Below are 21103 nucleotides of genomic sequence, written 5' to 3'. Positions count from 1 at the left end.
ATATCATAGCTACTTTGAAGATCTGAGGAATAGTGAATCATAAGACTATCATGGAGGTGTTACTCTCTTAAGGGTGCCTTAATTTTATTGTTAAATAGCTAGAAAGAGCACCCAAAACAATAGATCTGTCTTCTGACTAATGAGATGTTGTGTTTGTATCACAAGGAGGGATAGAAGGCTGAAAATATTTTTCAGTGACTTCAGCAAATACTGTGAACATTTATTAAACCAGCAGTAGAAAGATAATTGAGCCTGATCAAAACTGCCCTTTTACTCGTAGCTGTCCTCATCTAAGGGAATACAGTTCCTCTTTAAGACTGAGGCTCTCAGATATGATTTCCAGAATGGGAGATGCCTGGGCATGTGTTCAGGTTGTTTTTCCATCTTTTAAACAGCTGGAGGTCTATGTTTGCCTTCAGAGAGGTTTTTTCTAGTCTATGCTTTAACTCTTGTATAGAGGCCAGATTTGTAGCTCTGGCCCATCTTAATTTATCCAGACTATCAGAGACATTTACCAAGATAATAGTTTTTCTTACAGCAGTACTTGATCTGGCTGTCTCCTGGAAGCTTACTGGAGGAGCCAATTCTATCATTTAGCTGTAATTACAGTTGCAGTGCCTGTCTGTTCACAGCAACCAAAAAGGCTGGGTAGAGATCTGTATTTTTGCTCACAACTGTTTCATTCCATTTTCCAGTTTTCTAAGACTTTCCTAATAGATAAAAAATCTGTTTACCCTTGCTTTTCACAGTCTGAAGATAGCAGTGCACTGTTCATTCTATCAGCTGATACCTCCCTGGGCCTACTTTGGTGGCCTAGAACATCTAAGAACTCTAAGAATCATATTTCTAACTTGGTATTATTATTTTAAAGTCTGTATAATAAAATTATTTGTAGTTATGGCTACTCCTGCAGATGTTTTCAAATCTGACAGCTGAATTGGATGCATAATAACTCTTAGTGCAAAATAGGTCTTCAGTTTGGCACATGAGGTGACATAGAGCTTGTACTATGAGCATTGATTTCAGTTTTCTGCTTTTTAGCAGGGAAGTCTGGACTGATAATTAATGTCCAGGGAATGCAGTGTCATCCAGCCGTTGGCTTAGGATAGAGGAGGAAAAGCTCTTCATCTGCAGATGTGGCTTTGTGCGTGTTTATATGTTGCCATGTGGGAACCAACATGTCAGTAGGGAAACAGGCCCTAGGAATGTGTTCTTTAGAAAGGGAGGAGTCAAAAGAGCTCTTGAGGGCTTTTCTGCTCCTACCCCGTGGATGTTTGCATGAGGCCTTTTATAGATTCATACCACAGTTTAAGTGGTGCATTTATTTTGTATTTTGAGCTTTTCTGTTTCCGCGAGTCTTTCTTTGGTACTCCTTAAACTAGGACCGAGATGGGACTTTGAAACAAGATACCTGTTTTGTCAGTTTTATCTCCTCTTGCTCACTTCTAGTGTATAACTTGAGACTAAAATTAAATCTGTCTGCCCTATGTGAATTTACTGACCAACAAAAAGAATTGGAAAATACATTACATTTATGAAAAGTCTTTTGTCCCACTGGTCTGGATAACTCATAGAGCTGCTCCAATAATGCTTTGGTTTATTTCCTGTTGTCTCTCAGGTCTTCTAAAGAAAGTGAGTTTGTATGTCTGGTTTACATAAAATACATATATTTATATATAGTGTAAGAAATATATATTCTGTATATATACATTCCTAAATTAGCTAGAGACTGTTTTGAGAGACACAGGTCAGATGAATGCTATTTTGAAATAATGACCTTCAGATTGGAGAGTGCAGTTTAAAAGAATTCCAAATCCATCAAGGTGTGGAAATGCATAGTTTAAAGCACATGAATAGATGTAACTCGGCCACATACTGACAACACATTATAACTGTAAGAGTGTACTTGGACATTGCAGAATTCCTGATTGTGGTCAAATTAAGTTCCATTTTGAAAGATAATTTCCTTTCCGTTAACTTTTTTACATTACTGCCTCTAAGTGCCTGAGAAGGACTGGGACAAAAACAGTAACCCTGCATGCAGTAGAAATAACCTCTCCATTTTATATTTATAAATCAGTTTTACATCTGGGTCACACCTGCTAATTAGAGGGAGCCTTGATTATGGCTTGGATTTGTAGGTCTGTGTAACAAAGGATTTCAGTGTTCTTCATTTTGTAGTGTTTTATGGAGAGATCTTTGGTAGCCTTTCAGGGTCACTACCAAGGAGACTCTATATCTTTGCATTTCTGAGACTGGCAGATTACAGGCTGGTGGAGCAGATTTGGTTTTCTGGTTCTTATCAGAAAAGAACATATTTATAGGCTGACAGTCTTAGTGTGGCAGTGGAGTAGACTTTCTAAGGATGCAACCAGTTCAAGTGGAGAATCAAGGGCAGTCACTCTTTTGTGAATGGAACCTGAACTCGCTCAATTAAAAAGTCACACTAAAATTCCTGAAGTCCTTCTGAAGCTCTGTGATTTAGTGGTTGACTGTGCATGAGGCTGTATTATAAATTCTAAGCTAGTTTTATCTTTTTTCTTCTTGGAGTAGACAATGAGATGATGAGGCAGAGAGCAGGCTCATCTAATGCTCTTGCGAGCTTGGTAATGCTGCTGCTATGGAGAGCTTGGTCATGAATGCAGGTGTTGGGTGGAAATGGTGTCCCGGGAGGAACCTTCCACACCTGTCTACCAGTTAGGGAAAAGAGTATTGTGTAGAGTATAAATAGAAGATTAGCTTGATGGGATAAAAACGGTGCTTTTGAGACTACCTGGATGTTTGGCGCATGCAGATGCTTCAAGGCTCTTGGTTGTACCATTATGTATTCTCTTTTGGAAATTCCACAGCATGAGATTGCCTGGCTATGGAAAATTTTAGCTTAAATAGTGTTTATATCTAGCAACATTACCTACCTGTGGCTCTCACTTGCTTTCTAAATTCTTACTTGGTTAAATTATTTTTGGTGCAGCGTTCCAGTCTTGGAGCATGATTGGAATATATCATTAAATTATTTATCTTCAGTTTTTGCCAGGAAACACTGGGGTTTTTTTGTCTTTAAAATGCATGGCTGATAAATCAGGCAGTGGCAAACACCGTGTCCTTTTTGAACTCAGTATTTGTTATTCAAATATCCTGCTGTGGCAGCTATTGCGCTTGAGGGGAAAGAAGGGACACCCTGTAAAATGCTAGTCATAGAAGGGACAGAAGAGATTCACCTGCTGCTCAGGGGAGTCTTCCTGAAGCAAAGAAGAGGGACAGATCTTCTCATTTATGTGTCACCAAGACAGCTGTGCCTTACCCTCCGGCACTGTGCTGTAGTTCAACCCTTTTGGCTTTGTTTAAAACCTTTTAATTGAGCTGTAATTGAGGTGTTGTTTTTTTTTTTTTTTTTTTATTTGTGTCTCTTCCTTGAAGAGGATTAACTCAAAGTCAGCAAACAAAATGAGGAAGGTTTAAGTAAATGTGAAAACGGGAATAATTTTTGCTTTCCACTTGTTTTCTGGAGTAGACCTGACTCTTTATAACCAAATAGCATGTTCCTTCTGGGAAGTGTTTGGAACTTGGAGAGCCATGTAATGGGTAATTGTTTTCTTTGCTGCTAAAGGCAATATTTGCACCGTCCATTGCTTCTTGGAAAAGTAGTACCAAGACATGGGAAAATACTAAAAGGAAGCTCTTCTAAATATTTTGTCAAGCATCTAAAGTACATAGTCAGTTCAGACTGTTGGGCATATTCTAAAATTAGCAATGCTGCTGTTTTTTTCATGTGACTTGGATACTTCCTGGTCCCTGATGACTGAGAAGGTGAGATGTTTGTGAATTATTTCCTGCCTACACAATACAAATAATTACTTTTCTACTACTTTACTTTGCATGTTGTTGAGGAAAGCTTGTTTGGGCTTTTTGTTCCACTTTGTTTTTCCCATCACATTTTCTGTCTGCATTATGCAGTGAAATATGGTCCATTTGGAACACTGGAAGATTAAATTTGAAGGATAATGTAGAGTGAGTTTTTGTTGGATGACCTAGACTCTCCTGTATGATCTACCACAGGAAATAAAAATGAATCTGATTTTTATTGGAGTGGTTTATAAGAGTTGTATCATGTAATAACCCAAAATAAGAAATGTTTCTGGAAAGGCAGTGAGAAACTTATTCTGTTAAGGAACATTCTAATTACAGTCCATGATGCTTTGGCATGGTGTTGATACTTCTTTTAAAATACAGTGAGTGATGTCAAGGAAGTGGTCGTTGAGCATTTGTAATGTTTTTTTGCCCAGGAGCAAAGAAGGGACTCACTCTTCTTCAAGGTGAAATGTGAGGTGTGATGTTTATCATATTTTTAAATATACGGTACAGACTTTTAACTAAGGAGAAGGCAGTCTACTTTCTTCAGGGTGGGTTTTTGTTTGTGTAGTGCTTAGTACAGTGAACTGAGATGAGTAATGGACGCTCTTGTATGTGTCATGATGTAAATAAGCAGTCTGCAGACATCTATATTCTCTAGTTCTTCTAAGATTTGAAGCCAGGTCTAATTGTTACAGGCCCAACAAAGGTGCTCATTTCACATCTTCATTTGTGCTGTTCCTTTGAAAGCCCCAGCCATGGTGATTAGACTACTTAGGTCCTGAGCTAACTAGTCAAAATACAAACATCCAGTCTGAATCACTGAAGCATAACAATGCATGTGGAAAACAACAGCTGGATCTAATTTCAGGGTTTTTTTTTTAATTTCAAAAATCACCCTGTCACAAAAAGCTCCTTGTTTTCCCTCCTAAGCTTTATCAGAAGATGGAGACAGAATCTATTACTTGATGTCTTTTCAAGATTCATTTTCTTTTTTCCTTCATTCAGAGATTTGTCCAACGATCTGCTTATCAGACTGAGTTGGCAGGCCCTTTTACATTCATCTTCCTTTAATCTCAGTAGGCACATTGAGTCATGAAGGTTGTATCAAGTTTTTGGGCTTGAACGCAGCCATCTCATTTATACCAGGTGAGTTTAACAGTGTAGGCATGTTGATTGATTATAAATGAAGTAATTTGTTGCAGACTGCTTAATCCCTGAAGGGGGACATTGCAATTTACATGGGTGTTGCAGTGAGACGTGAATAGTACTTGCTGAGCTGTCCACAAGTTGCACTGCTTTTGCTGCAAGTGGACAGAACAGGGTTTTTTCCTTTCTTTTTTTTTTTTTTTTTCCTTTTTAGAGTAAAACTTCTTAGTGGATGTTGACATTGCCTGTGGGCACTTTAGTGGAAAATTCAGGTTTGCTGTTAAATAATAGAGGAACTTTTAAAAAGATGTGTTGCTGACTGCCATGGGAATTAGTAGTAAGTGTGCAGGTGTGGAAATGAGGACAAAGGAGTTTGCTACTCCAAAATGTAGTGCATGGGCTAGAGAACATTAGGAAGATTCAGTTCAGTATCTTACATGGATGGACTTGCTTTGTTTTCTGATGCTGAGCAACTTTGTAATCACATTTCAGATGAAGTCTGGCAGGTGTAACAGGATGTAGAGCAGGAGACCTAAGGTGAGCACAGCTTTCTGAAGAAATCCTAAAAATAAGGATAATACTTCTTTACTTTGTAGTGCTCTGCTGAACATATTTTATAAATAGTGAGCAATTATAAAATTAGAAGGTGGTAACAGCTTACAACAACAGATAGTAATCTGTAGTTGAGGCAATGGTATTAGAAGCTCTGTTGATTTTTAAAAAGTAGTTCTGTATTCTTTCTAGGTTAGATTCTTCTGGTAGTCTATCACAGTAACCTGTACTAGAATTGCCTGTCTGTGAGACCTGGAGGTTCTTTGATTATATTTGATAATATTATTATTATTAATAATAGGGTTAATAATATTTATTAACCCTATCTACTTGTCATTTCGATATCTGAAAAAGCAGGAGTATGAGAACATATGGAATGGAAATGTTCTTTCCCAGTGTGCAGGAAACCACAACAGGTTGATTGGAGTCAGCATTTGAAGAACCACAGCAAATACTCAAGAACTTGGTGCTATCTTTTTTTTTTTTTCTTTTTTAATTAAGTCAACATAAGGGCAAGAAAGGACATGGTTTGCAGATAGTATGCTGGATTTCCTAGTAGGCAATGACTCTGTTTCTGTAACTGCATAACAGGCATAAAGGTTATCTGCTTTCACGCAGGGCTAACAGATCTAGTAGGACAAGAAAGTAGTATGAGACATAGGAAAAACTAGGGCATGTTGAGGGTTGCCTGGAGTGTTGGAGGCATAACAGAGTCAGTGTATTCATTGAACAATTTCTGTGGCAGCATGAAGGCCATCAATTAGCAGGAAGGATAAACAGTGCAAGGACTCTTGTTTGGATTTAAACTGATTAATATCTCTTGGAAAGAATCCTCCTTGCTAGTGGGAACAGCTTGTACGCAGTCCAAAAGCACAATGCCGTGTGCAGGTGGTAGTAGAAAGTCCCTTCCTGCTGGAGCTCTGAGCTGTGGCATGCTGTCCTACTGGCTTGTCTGCATGGATCTGCTTGTGGGTGATAATGCTGTAGCTGACTTCTTGAGTAGATAATGAACTTTCCAAGAGAAATACATGTGTCTGAGACCTTTCTGAATTCATCTGTCCAGCTAAACAATGTAGAAAGTTTTAACTGATTCACCTTTAAAATTTATTTGAATTTTCCTGAATGTAAGTAGTCAGTGAGCACAAGATACAGTGACTCTAGTTTTAACCTAACCTTGTGTGCAGAATGTGTAGGGAGCGATACTGTCTTGCTTACATAAGCAAGGCAGTCAGTATCACATCCTCAGCAGACAGTAATCTTCATTATTTCATACTGTTGGGATTTTGAATGCAAAAGGTTCTCAGCACCCTTTGTAGAAAGTTTGATTTCAACAAAATGTGAAAAAGATTTTTTCACTCGTTAGGCATGGGGCAAGGAAAGTAATTCACAGAATCATAAAATGGGCAAGGTTGTAAGGGACCACAGTGGGTCATCTGTTCCAGCATCCCTGTTCAAGCAGTGTCATTTCAGACCACGTGGCATAGGATTGCTTCCAAAAGATTCTTGAGCATCTCCAGTTAGGGAGATTCCACAATCTCTCTGGGCAGCCTGTTCCAGCACATGGTTAACAGCACAATAAAGAAGTTCTTCCCTCATATTCAGGTGAAACTTCCTATGCATCAGTTTCTACTCATTGTCTCTTGTCTCATGGTTTGGCACCACCAAGAAAAGCCTGGCTCCATCCTCTTGATAGCCTCCCTTCAGGTACTTACACTGATGAGGTCCCCTCTTCTGGACGGTCTCTTCTCAAGGCTGAACAGGCCCAGACCCCTAAACCATTCCTCGTAAGTGAGATGCTCCAGTACCTTCATCATTTTTGTTGCACTCTGCTGAACCCACTCCAGGAGCTCCATGTCTCTTTTGGACTGAGGAGCCCAAAATTGAACACAGCACTCCAGGTGTGGCCTTAGTGAAGCTGGGTAGACGGGCAGGATCTTTACTCAACTCCTGGTCATCTCCACATGATGGAGATGTCTGTTTTGCATGATGTGTGTAGTGGGAGATCTTCTTAAGCCATGAAAATAAGATCTTGTAGTGGGAAATATTTGGCAAGGTCAATGAAGGTTTTGCCATTTGCATTATTATTAACAGTGGATGTTTTAATGAATTAACTTATGAGAATGTTCTCTAGCACTATGTGTTAAATACAGAAGAATGAATAGTCCATTGAAAAGGTGGTAGGTGGTGTAGGAAACAATTTCTCACATAATTTGTGATTGACTTGCATTGAGCCTCTTATCTTCTTCTACAATTGCATTTTTGGAAACAACTTACAGGTTCAGTAAAAAGAAGTTAAATGTTCTTGTCTTCAGGTTTTAGGGTTCCAGATCACTAGGAACTTCCTTGGAAGCATCTGGTGATGGCTGCTGACAAACCTTTGGATGAGGTCATGCCAAGATGATTGATCGGACCAAGTCATCTTTGTTCCCTCAGTCTCTTGTTTTCAGCGGTTCTCTTCCATTTACTTGCTTACAGGGTTATGTACAAGTTCTCATTTTATTCTGGAAGCAAGATGGAAGTCAGGATGCTCAATAAGTTACCTGGGGCAGCTCTCCTATGAAAACAGGCTGAGAGAGTTGGGACTGTTCAGCCTGGAGAAGGCTCCAGGGAGATCCTAGGACAGTTTACCAGCACCTGAAGGAGGTTCTAATAGATCTGGAGAGGGACTTTTTACAAGGGCGTGCATGATAGGACAAGGGGGAATGGATTTAAACTGAAAGGGGTTAGGTTTAGATTAGATGTTAGAAAGAAATTCTTCATTGTGCAAGTGGTTAGATATTTGAACAGGCTGCCCAGAGAAACTGGATGCCTCATTCCTGGAAATGTGCAAGGCTGGGTTGGATGGGGCTCTGAGCAATGTGGTAATGGGAGATGTCCCTGCATGTGGCAGAGAGGTTGGACCTAGGTGATCTCAAAGGTCCCTGCTGACCCAAACCATTCTGTGACTCTATGATTTTTGGACATACTGGGGCAAGAAGGGCTGGGCTTCATGGTAATTAGGTTGCCCCTGCCCTGAATTTGTCCAGCTGAATCTCGTGCTTGGGAAGCTCTGAAACTGGAAGCCCATGAGGTGGTAGTGTAGCCTTTTCAAACTTGCTGAAAGTGTGCCACTTTAAATTCATGACGTTCACCTGACATATGAAATAATTTCTTTCTGCACCTTTCTTTTTTTGGAGATCTCGGTTCCTTTTCAGTGTGACTAACTTGTGAATCTATAGTGCTGTGTCTCTGCTTTTAAATATGTCATTAAAAACCACACCTTGTTATGCAAATAGTTACTAAACTTGCTTTTCTCTGTATTTTTTCTTTTGGGGCAATTTAAGCTAGAAGCGAATGTGAAGTTTTCCTAATCTTTTCATTTTACTGCTGTGACACCCTTTTGCCAAAGGAAATAACTTCTTGAAAAATGGGACAATGTTTGAAAAGCAGTAATGCTGACTAAGGAAAAAACCCTCAAGCACAAAGTCTGATAACCTGTTTTATCAAACTTGGAACACTAATTCTTTAACAGCTTATAGTAAATTTGTACTTTGACATAGCTGGCTTTCCCTTTCCAAGTGTATGATGTATTGTTTGTATCTAGCAAAGGTCAACTGCTGAAATTATGCTGCAGCTCTGGGAAGAATGTGCTGTTGCCTTTTAATATGAAGATATATTAATGGGGAAGCTTGAATTGGTTTTATGTATAAAACTATGAAGGAGTGTTGAAACATTCTTACATGTCAGGCTATCATCTGAAATTTGGTAGGGTATTTATTATTTTAGACCTGGTGTTCACATGTCATGGTTTTCTTAGTTATAGCAATAGCTAATAAATTTTGTCATCTGCTTATGACAAGCTTAGCAAACTGGGAGGGGGGGAACCCACTGTGGGTAAGGGGAGAATAGCTTGCTGTGAATGTGCACAAGGTGAGGAGTGTAAATTCCAATTTTAACTTCACGACTGGAGTTGGGGCAATTTCCTCCCCCATTCCTCCATCCCCAGAGGAGGAGCTGCCCAACCTCTGAATTCAGCAGGGGATGCTTATGCTTTTCAAAGTCTAGTTATTTGGGAGCTCATTATTTAAAAATTGTCCTTCTTGAAAATTTAATTCTGCCTGGCAAATAATCCTCTGCAGGCTAATTCCACTTGCCATTTCCACTCTCCCTTACTCCCTGCTCAGTCTCCACCCATCGTTTCCCTTTTTTGTGTCTTCTAATTTGAACCTTGTCTCTCAAGTCTGAGGGAGTCATTTGGATTGAAATAAAAGCCCCACACGACTTGTAACATCAGGCTTTTTCATGTCATGTAGCAATAGGCCTGAGACAAAGGAAGAATAAACATTGGAAGCAGTACTTACCTGCTCCCTAAATAAATAATTTTTTTTTGATGGTGAGGAGAAGTTATTTTTGTTTTGCAAGTCCATTGGAATCTTTTTGCATGAAACATCTGCTACATCATATGTAAGAAGAGAAGGCCAAGAGTAATAAAACATTTCATTAATGTTTAATAACGTAATGATTAGCAACCCAGCAAATGTCTTATGCCCGTGGGAGATTGGAACTTATTTGATTAGTAGATTAATTACAACCTGTTCTGGTTACGATTGTGGGTGTAAGGTTCTATGGATGTTGCAGACTCCCTGAGGACTGATGTTAAAGGCATTTTTATACTTAGTTTCTTCTTAGTTAAAGAGTTAAAAATCAAAACATGAGGAAAAATCTGACTGCTATTTCTATGAAAGGAAAAGGATTTTTACTGTAAGAGTGTTTTAACAGAGATCCTCTGTGCTTCCACTGAAAAAGAATGGCTATTATTATCTCTGAAGACATAGGGCTGCCTTTTACAGAATACTTTTCCTTTCAGTTCTTCTTCTACTGCGCTTTATTTTAATCTTATAATGGACTTGAGCAATCTCTCTGAGTTTCAGACCTAGTTCTCATTTTCTAACTTTTATCTTGGGTACACTGCAATTCCTCCTGCATCTGGACCTGCTGCTGGCAGAGCACAGCAGATGCTATAGAATAGAAGTGTAGAACTGAGCTGTTTATCAGGTCATAGTGTTTGAAACAACCACTTAAAAATGAATTTCAGGTTGTGGTCTAGAAGTGATGTGATGCTGGAAGTCAGTTTGTCCTCTCAGTTTAGTCTCAAGCTTCCCAAGCTGGAAGGAATTTAGAGATGGTGTTAGGTCCCTGAGAGACTCTTAAACTCCACTTCCATTCAAATAGGCAACAGTGAGCTAATGCATTTGTCTTCCATTGCTCAATTAACTGCTGAGATACAGGAAGAAAATGAAAGAAGTCAGATTTTTCTTCTTCTGTTATCCCAGGAGAGATCAAGGCTTGTTTTATCTCTTTAAGAACACAAATAAGTAATTTCTGTTTCCAGTTATAGGAAACTGTGTAATAGCTGTGTGACAATCAAATTGTCTGCTTAAGGACTGTGTTCTGCATTAGAAGGAGCAGCCTGGTGATGACATAATATGGCACTTGCCATTACTGACTGTCTAGGGGAAGAGTTAGGAACTGGAGAGCTCGTGGTCTCTTCCTGAGAATGGATGTATTGCCTGAGTTTATTGGGAGCAGTAATAGAGTAGAGGAATTAATAGGGTGAAAACAAGGTGTGTGTTAGTAGCTCAGATTTTCATCCAGTATGGCTGTCAGCTCACTCATTACTGCTTGGTTGTGGTTCAAATTTATCTAGTTCTGAAGGGTCTAATGAAATCTAGCCCACCTTTGTGGTAGCTGTGTGATTTTTTTGTTTCACTCATTATTCTGATCTTTGGTTGAAAGCATATTTTTGACTCCTGCAGCCCCTGCCCACTCTTTAATTTCAGTCGAGCTGTTAATAATCATGGGTTTGCAGGTTGGGAGTGTGCTGGTGGCCCCACCTATGCTTGCCTGAAGCCTGTGCCTTCAGCTTGCCCTGGCCTGGCTCCAGCTCCAGCCCAGCACACTCTGCCCACTGGCTTCTTCAGGCAGGTCCTGCCTGCTGCTGCCGCATTCAGAGCTGACACTTTTTGCCCTGCTCTGTACCCATGCCAAGGCTGAAGGTCGCTGTGCTCAGTAATAAATTTTGGACAGAATACAGCTGACGCAAGCGTTTTGTGCCTGTGACTCGTTCTGGGTGTTTGCAGGCCAGCGTATCAGGAACGCTTTGCAGTGCAGCCATGCTGTGCGCCTCTGTCGTTTGCTGCTTCGGGATCTTAATTATCAGAGTTTTATGGTATGGAAAACAGCGAAAAGCGCGGCAGCGTTGTGGATCTTGATAGCAAAATGTAGCTGGGTTTGGAGCTTTTGGTTCCTTCTGGTTATGTAGTAAAACAGAGCATGATGCAACCACAATGTGCCGAGTTGCATGGAAGTGCATACACACAAGCATTTTGTATTTTGGACCCCCTGGCAGCTTCCTCTGCTCATGCCCCTTGTGTGGCACGGTGCACATGCACTCATTATTCGTATGTTGTATAGGTACTTAGCCCCTGGGTTTTCCCTTTGGGATTCCTGTGAATGGCAAGCAGGAAGAGATATAAGGAAGGGGTGGAGGGTGAGGGTATTTAAAGCAGCAATTCTATATTTGAACTTTAAACTGCTGATGGCTATCACCAATTTTTTGTTTGTTTTTTTAGTTTTGTTTCTTTGTTTCTTCTTTTCCTTAGGGAATCTGAGAACGTCAGCAATATATAAATTAGTATTTGATCTATGTTTCTGAGACTTCTTGGGTCATAAATTTGAAGTGTTTCTACAATTGCTAATCCTCAAAACTGCTTCTGTGCATGTATTGCACATCGGTAGAGGTTGCTGCAGGACAGGGTGTATGGTCTTTCTGACCTGCTGGGATCCAAGTATTTACCAGTTATCGATGTGACAGCAGGAACTGGGTGGTGGGTGTTGTGTCATTACAGCTCTTGGTATGTCATAGATGCATATATTTATTAGATAGTATTTGTTTGTTGGCATCGTCCCCTATTTTTGGATTAAAGGTCACGATTGCGTGAGTTTGAGACTAATAGGTGTGCTAAAAATAGAGACCACCCCAAATTAGATCTGCTGGTGCTGTAAAAATGCTGTGACTGACAGGAGGGGGAGACTGAGGCTTGTCCTAATCCACACCTCAAATGTAAATGAGGAAAACTGTGATCCCTGTTGACATTTATCTCTGCCTAAAAAATGGACTTAACATGGGTAGGTGGCTATTGATGACCAGCATGGACAGATTACCAGCCCGGGCTTCTGTAGTTACACTTTTGGACTACTTTTGCCTCCAAGCACTGATGGGTTTGTGATACATTGGGACAAGATGGATGTAGTATAAAATGCCTGAATTATCATATATCTGGAAAAGTCAGTTCAGTGAGAGTAGTTTCTGTAATACTTGTGCTGACAGCAAGACAGTGTTAAAAGTACTTTTGTGATTGATGGAGTTGGAAATCTGTCTTTGGAGGAATGGGTCAGGCAACTTTGGGAGGTTTTAGAGAAGATGCAGTACAGCTTTTATTTTGTGGACTGACTACTAAGCTTAGGACAAACAACATGTACTAGGATTGGAGCTTTAGTAACAATATTAGTGAAAATGTGCTAAATATGCTGGTGTTCCTGAGCCCAGGTAACCTGCAAGGTGCTATTTCAATGGCATCCTCTGTGGTCTGGAGTCTTTTTGTTTTGGTAAGTTTTGCAAAGCTTAGTTTAGGAGGGATGGCTTTGTTGTTGTGCAAGCAGCTGTTCCTGCGAGGCATCAAGCGTAGCTGGTTAGGATCACACTGAAAATGCTCTCAGCATGTGTCTGTTCCCTGTGCTTGGAGTCCCGCCTTTTTTCTGTGGTGGGAGAGGGTCAGAATGAAGAAGTTTTTTGCTGCTGGATGAAAAATGCTTCAAATCTCTCAAGGTTTCAGCCTGAGCTTGTTGTCAGGGCAGGCTCAGCAGTGCAGCAGGTGAAGGTGAGTGGATGTGATGAGTCATTCTGGCTGTAGAAGTGAGAAGAAGCAGGGGGGGAAATGTCTTCATGCCTCCTTCTGCAAGCTGATTTCTTCCCCAGTTTGCCCATGGCTTTCTCTTTGTGCTCTTCATTGTGGGAAAACCTTTATGAAGGATAAGAAATGTGGTAAAATTGAGAAGATTATGGTGGAAGCAGAGAAAAGGAGGAAACAGTAATCATGAGATATACAAGAGCAGGAATGTGTATACTGCGAAATTTGGATCTACCCGTGCTACTTCCATCTTTCTGTAATGCCACAGTTCATGCAGTTATGCTCCATTTTCTGTTTTTTCAATCTGATAGAAGAGCACAAGATGTTGAGCTTCATCATTTGAAGGTATTACACCAAGAATAATAACAATTACTTTAAAAAGTGCAAAAAGAAGCATTAACCTTAGTTACTGTTCCTACTTGATTTAAGCAAGAAGTCTGATGCTGAAAGTACTTGTTGAATTAGACTGATAGCTTATCCTGCCTTTCCATCTAAAAGATACCTTCTCTAAAAGTTCAAGGCATACATAATTTCATCTGCTTAAAATAACCATTTTAAACAGGTCATTTAAGGTCATTTTAAGGTAATTTCCTTGGTGTGACAGAAAGCAAAAATATGATTTCCTAATTTCTCCCATTTCATCTGCCCTGAACATAGTCCTCAAAGAACCTTGCTGAGACTTTAAAAAGGTGATTCAGAAGAAAAACAAGAGTCAAAACCCCGCATGCCCTTCAGCTAAGGAAACTGAGGCACTCTGTTCTGAACTGGATCCAGGTTATATTTCTCCATTTCATTGGGTGTATATTGACAGTGTCATGCTGACATGAGCTGTACAAAACCTTTCACCGTTATTTGCTGTAGTGCAGTTCAGGAACTTGCAAGTCCATAAAGCCTCATCTCTGATGAGCTGGTTGTTTTATCCCCTGCTGTAAGAAGGGGAGGGAGAAGGGGGTGGAGAGGGTGTGAGGCAGGGAGAAGGTAAAGAATCAGACTAAGAGTGATGAATGCAAACTGGTTTAGCGCTAGAAATCCCTGGATGGGGAGGAAAGGGAGTGTTTGTGGCCAGGAGTGACGGTTATCCTATTTTGTAATAGCGGATTACAGTAGTAATAGAGGCAGAAATGACCTTGCTTTGGTGGTATCGAATCACATGCAGCATTAGCACAGCTCTGAGAGATTGGGAATGTAACTTCGGAGAGAAGCCATGAATCTTCATGCAGGAACTTTACTGGCTGTGCTTTGAAGTTACAAATCTGATGTCTTGGCAATCTTTAACCAGATCTTTAACCTTGATGAGCGACCAGTTTTCTTCAGTATAATGAACAGATAAGAGGCAGTCTGCTCTAGGAAAATTGTCTTCATAAGTGGTGCACAGGGTTTTGTCACATAACATTTGTTTCAGTAGTTAGTGAAGGGCTTAAATGCACTGATCATAGAGTAGTCTGCATCAGCAGCCTTTGCCTTCTGGATAAAGAAATCTATTTTAGATAAAGAAATTGAACTGCAGAAAATTTGCTGAGTAATCCGTTCATAGTCCTATTCATTTGAGGCTCCTCAAAGGAACGTGTGCCACAGCAGCACGTTTTGGTGGCAACAGATGTCTGCTGGGTCCTCTCCTGTGGCAAGGCTGGTGCTGAAGGGTATTGCTTTCTGCAGTGCTTACCAGGCCTGGTACACTCGTTCAGTTAGAAAACTCAACCTTTCCTTCATGTTGAATGGGTGGGAGAACAGAAAAGTATAACAACTTCCTCCTCTTTGAGTCTTTGACTTTGCATCCATATTTCTTGGAAGACAAAAATTACGAGTTAAGGATAAGCATGAGCCTTAGGTTTTAATCTACCCTATATTTTGAATGTGCACTGTCAGCCTTTCTCATCAGCATGTTTTGAAATTATTTTAGTTTGCATTATCTTTAGGCATGCATTTTGTCTCTTGCACTTGGTGCATGACATCTGTGACTGTTCATTTCACTGAAGGTTCCCTGGATATAATCTGATATTTCCTCTTCCTCTCCATGAAATTCTGCACTGGTTTTTAATAGCCCACATCTTAATGTGAAAAGTTTGTTACTTATTTAAGATGTATACAGGGAAGTATGTGGTAAAGTGAGAGTACTTGAAGCATTCATCTGAGAAAAAAGTAATTCTTGAACATGAACATCAGTAGCTATTCCCCTGCCATATCCAATTTGAGCTTTGCAATTGTTCAGGTATTTCCAGTTTTAACTCCACCAGGGAGTGGTGATTAGAAATCAGTTTGGTTTTAAGATAGCTGAGGTGACTATTTGGCTAAGATTGCAGTTTAGATATGTTTCCTTCTCCCTAGTCACATGATGCAAGATATAGGTTACTGTGTAACTGGTTTATGACTTATCCCTGATATTAGCACCTCTTAAAACACTCTTTGTGCAGCTGCAGCAGATGGTCAGGATGAGGGCCGGAGGAGATGGATCAAAGTGGAAGGCATCACAGTAGGCAGCAGAAACTGTGCTTGTGCTAGGATGAGATACCAGAGTATAAATATAACTTCAGCCTAACATTAGAATAACTTTTGCTGATTTCTTTTTTCCAGTGTATCCAATCAGCACGTACACCCTATCTAAAGAACACAAAGCAGTAACCTGACTTAGAGTCTGTACGGGTATTTTAAGAAGCTAGCAGAGATATTGCCAAAATAATATTTGCACATTAATATTCTTAGCATATTTATGTTTCTTCCAGTAAATCCATGAGTTAAAAAGTATTATTCCCATCTCACAGTCAGTAGGAGAAAGGGAAAAAGAAATAACTTGCTATATATTGGGCTATGAAATGCTGGTGGAATTAGGTTGAAGTGCTAGAACCTGCAGTGTTAGGTTTAATGCTGTAGTAAAATGCTGTAAAAGGCAACATGAGAAATTAATTTTCTGTCATAAGAGGGGATTCTTTAACCAGTGAGATCTAGACCCATACCTGCTTTCACTCATTAATTGAAATCTGCCCCATGTTGTAAGGTCCAGGGAGATGTCCAAACCACTGCTGGCCATGGGGTAAGACAAGAGGAGGGGATTCTGTTGATCTGAAGTTCAAATTGTGCTATGCAGCACAGGAATCCCAGCCCCGACTCTCAAAACTGACTTTTTAAAAATTGGATTTGGAAAAGAATGAGTAAGTGGAGAATATGTGCGCTCCTGTTCCTACCAGAAGAATGCTTTGCTCTGTGAGATGTAAGGCGTATTGACGAGGTTATGTGGTGAAGCCTATACTCCTTTTTCACAGATTCACACCATAAGATTTCAGGAGCTACATGAAAGCCTCACAGGCCTCTCCTTGCTTTCTCTTACTTTCTCTCTTCAAAGATCTCACAGTATAGAATAGGCCTGTCTTGGTATGTACCAAATGGTCTTAGGCTTTAATCTGTTCAGAGGCCAGGCAGGCTCAGGGAGGGACTTGCTTTCTCCTTAACCACTGGCTGGGTAATTGCCAGCTGATAACTGTGTGAGATGTCATTCGTATTTGTAAAGAGCTGGCTAATACTGAAGTATTTTTTTCACTCAGCGGGTGGCAGGGTTGATGGGATTAATGATACTGCAGCTTATGTAGCACCTCTTTTTTTTTTTAAGGCTACATGGCTTAGAGGAATTAAAAGCAGAGTTTGTAGTCATGTTCATATTAGAAGCTCTGAGTGGTTCTTGTGGAGTTCCTTAATAATTAATTTTAGTGACAGACACCGTATGTGACCCTCTGATAACACAGAATCTGAAATCATTGTTTTGACAGCAGCACTGCACAAAGTGGGTGTTAGCTTTGCACACTTAAGTGTGAAAATGTGTGGTGGCTAAAGAGTTCTCTTCCCAAATATTCCTGAACTTGGCCAGAGTTGATGCTAGTAAGGAACAGTGAAACAGTCTAGTGTACTGCTTCTTGCTCTTTTAGGATATATGATTAGCAATCCTGTGATCAAAGTAAAAAATGGAATACCTTCTATTTTTGTAGCTGCAGATTGCGTATTAATTGAGAAGGGAAAAACAGCGATGTGTAAATGTGACTAGAGGAAAGAAGTATTGTAGCAACAGCTGTGGAATGAAGTGTGACAAACATAGCTGTGCTAATTTTACTTAGTTGTTTTTACTCCTACCTGCATTTCAAAACTTCATTTGTTTTTACCTGCCAGGCTGCAAGATCCTTCATTTGTTCAGGCATTATTTATGCAATGGATATTGCAGTAAATTTCCCAGTTTATCATGCATGTTTTGAACTGATTTTATTTTAACAGCTTTTTCAGGTTGATATAAAATGGGAAAATAATGCTGTTATTCTATCTGTCTAAACTGTCTTAACCTTGGTTGAACAAAGTGGAAATTGAGTTACCTGATGAATTTCAGGTGCTTTATGTTGGTATTGCAAAAAGAATGGTAGAGGATAGGATCTTGTGTTACAAACCTCTCTTGCACTGTAGAGAAGGGTGGGCATATAGGTGGAAATGTTGTTAGCTTTGACACTGTTTGCATTATTTTTACAGTATTCAAATGGGATAGGCTTCCTAGCCTTCTGGTTGATAAATGGTATTATTATGAGATCAAGAGGGGAAAAAAAAGAGAAGTTAATGTCTTCTTGCCTTTTACCACTGACACTTTGATAATGCAAATAGGTAATTCTTGAATTATATTATGGATTTTTGGATGTTTGTTTTAGAGAGAAAATGTAGTCAAAGGTGACAATATTCTTAATAATAATTGCAACAAATACTAATAACTATGTGAAAGCTGTTGCGTTTCCATCTTAGTTGTTCTTTGGTTTATTAACTTCTGTATCTGTATGCTAAAGTGTTCACGATGGTACCTTACCTTTTCCATAGAAAGTTTTTCTAATTGTTTGCTTTTCTCTTGTTTCAGAACAGAGAGCTCCAGATTATGAGAAAGTTGGATCATTGTAACATTGTCCGATTGCGTTATTTCTTCTACTCTAGTGGAGAGAAGGTAAGAACGAAAAATAAAGCAATGTGTCCTGGTATGTATAGCAGTGTGTCTGGGGTATAACTGAACTGTCTGAATGCATGGAGACAGAAATGTGAAGATAGCAGACATTTACTACTGAGCAAACTCTGTAATGGTGCCCAACAGGTCGTACTGAAGCAGATGTTTTTCAGTGTAGAAGTGTGTGGTCCATAAGGGGTACTATTATGCTGAAAATACAGCAAGGCTGCAGTAGATTTGCATATGCACTGCCTCTTTCTTAAGTGGATCACAGCTGGGCTTTATGTGTTCTAGCAGTACCTTTCTATATGTGCAGATATATGTGTTTTCTAGGATTCAGCATTAAGCACTTTAGATTTAAAGCATTTATGTGCCTTTTCCCAGAGCCAGTCTTTGTATGCTTCTGTGCATCTGTTCCAGGTGCAGGCTGAATTTCAGAGCCTGAGGAAAGAATAATGTATGATCATGTGATTGTATCATTTGTCAGAATGTTTGTGCTCCAGGAGAAAGAGCAAATAGCTGGATTTAATAACTCTCAAGAAGTAGATATTGACCTTTGTTTTCGTTCAGTCCAGGTTTAAAAGTTCCTTGGTTTTTTTGAGAAGGGGTTACAAGGTTTAGTTTTAATGTGAAATTGTAATGTATTCCTTATCTAAGTATGTATCAGCATTTTACAAATCACAAGAGAATTCAGGATGAAATGGCCTTCAAGATGACATCTGATCCAACCTTATTCTTAAAAGCAGGATCATCCACAGAGTAAAAGCAAAGTCATTGTGGTCTGTGTGGGAGTTAATGTAAGCTGTGAGGTTGGAAAATGTGCTAGATGACCTTCTGAATTTTCTTTGATCTTTCTATGTCTCAAATATTTATATAATTTTTGGATAATTTATATAAATGCAGCCATTTTTTTCATTTTTAAGGCAGATTGCATCCTTAGCTGTCTTCAGATGCTGATACACTTGTCCACAGTGCTAAAAAGGGCTGTATATGAGAGCTGATAGCCACTGGCAGGCTGTTAACTGCAGGTTCATGAAGTGGGTCAGCAGACTGGGAGAGGCAGCCCACCCCTTTTATGGTCTTTGGAGCCAGAGCAGGAGCTGACATCTCCAGGATAAGTTGCTTTTGTCTTGTGCTGTGCACAGGGGGATAATTGGAGGAGATCTGCTGTTACCTGAGAGGTCATTTGCAGGGGACCTGGCCCTGTACTTTGCCTGTGCCTATAGAGAGCTTGCAAAATTGCAGCATTCAAGAAGAAATGTAATGTGGGGTTTGAAACATTTTTATCAACCTCCCCTTTCCTTCCTCGCTCTTGGATGGTGCCAACAAGCATTTTCAGCAATGTATGTTTTGTTGGTAGTGCAGTGTTGTTTTTTAAGCTGTATTTTGTTCATAAACAGAAATTCTTCAAGCAGCGTGAGTACAGAAAGAAAAATGCTGTGAAGGAGGGCTTGGGTTTGGGATTTTTTGTTGGTGGTTTGGTTTGGATTTTTAAAACAGCTTGTAACTTAACTGAAGTAGAATTTCCTGGACAGATGAGACAACTGCCTTATCTAAGGGCTTTCAAAAGCCTCCTGCAAACAGTGGAATGTTAAAACTGCTCAGAACCCTGTCCCAGGAGCTTTTGTGTAACAGTAACTTGAGAAAAACGCTTTTGGAAATCTTTAAATGAAGTTGAGCTTGAGACTGGATTTTCCATTCTGCTATTTCAACTCCTTGTGGCTGATTTTTGGCAGCGCTAATGTAGCTTTTAAAAATGTCTCTATCCATGGCCAATGAATCTTTATTCTTCAGTGAGAAGTTTTCTTTCAGGTTACATTCTGCTCCTTGGTCTTTGTGCCTCTGCTCTGTGCTTTTGAGATTTCCACTGCTACCCTGTTGCAAAATAGGACAAATGGGAAGCAGTCCCTGGGGGCAGCACACACCCAGCAGAACATCAGCAGTGTAATGCTGCAGTTCAGGTTGCAAGGTCTCTTTCAGTTCAGTACAAAATGACACGTAATTGGCTTCCAAGTGTTTCCATGTAGGTGGCGGCATGTGAAGATAACTGATGGCGTGCGTGACTCCTGCCCATTCCTGCAGCTCTCAGGAAACACCTGCAGAAGCAGCTGTAGCAAACGCAAGCTGAGTGTTAGCACAGCAGCTTGCCACAGCTTTTCCTCCATGGACTGTGGGGACTAACAGGTTGCTGTTCTTGCCTTGTAGCAGACTGGTACTCTGCTAGGAGGAAAGGGACTGGAGTTTATTTGGAAAAAGCTCTAGACAGAAGCAAGTTGGTGTTCTGAAACTGATGTGGGAAGGAAGGAGAACGTTTCTTATCACGCTTCTGTCAGTTTTGGCAAGCAATAGCATCTTTTCCTTCATATTTCCCTCATAATCAAACTGTGTTTGTGGGATGGAGAAGGAGAAAAGTGTAATGTCCCATCTGGTAACCAGGAGGGATGTTCAGGAAGCAGTTGCAGATATAGATGGTATGTCCCCACAGGTTTATATAAATTGATTATTGAATGCAAGTCCAATGGGAAGAGTAATATAAAAATCCAGTCATTGTATAGCAGAAAATATGGTGGTATAGTGAGGAGTTGGGCTTGCAGTTGTTGACAGTCTTTGTGAAGAACTTGATCATCCTCTGCCATTAATCTGTGTTTGT

At 40.0% G+C, this 21103-nt stretch overlaps 1 protein-coding gene across 3 annotated transcripts in view; it reads left to right on the top strand.

Annotated features, from left to right (window-relative positions):
* The window catches only part of GSK3B (glycogen synthase kinase 3 beta), a 149944-nt gene that overhangs the window by 61709 nt on the left and 67132 nt on the right, over positions 1 to 21103 (top strand). For all 3 annotated transcript variants that reach the window (XR_005257191.1, XM_038138914.1, XM_038138908.1), the window contains exon 3: positions 18373 to 18456. Coding sequence is in view for 2 of the 3 variants with exons in the window: in XM_038138914.1 (XP_037994842.1) it covers positions 18373 to 18456 (84 nt within the window). In the remaining variant the exon portion in view is untranslated. The remainder of the gene's footprint in view (positions 1 to 18372; positions 18457 to 21103) is intronic.

The sequence above is a fragment of the Motacilla alba genome, chromosome 1, assembly GCF_015832195.1.
Source record: "Motacilla alba alba isolate MOTALB_02 chromosome 1, Motacilla_alba_V1.0_pri, whole genome shotgun sequence".
NCBI classification, from domain to species: domain Eukaryota; kingdom Metazoa; phylum Chordata; class Aves; order Passeriformes; family Motacillidae; genus Motacilla; species Motacilla alba.
The sequence above is the reverse complement of the archived record's forward strand: the minus strand, read 5'-3'. Positions and strand labels throughout refer to the sequence as shown.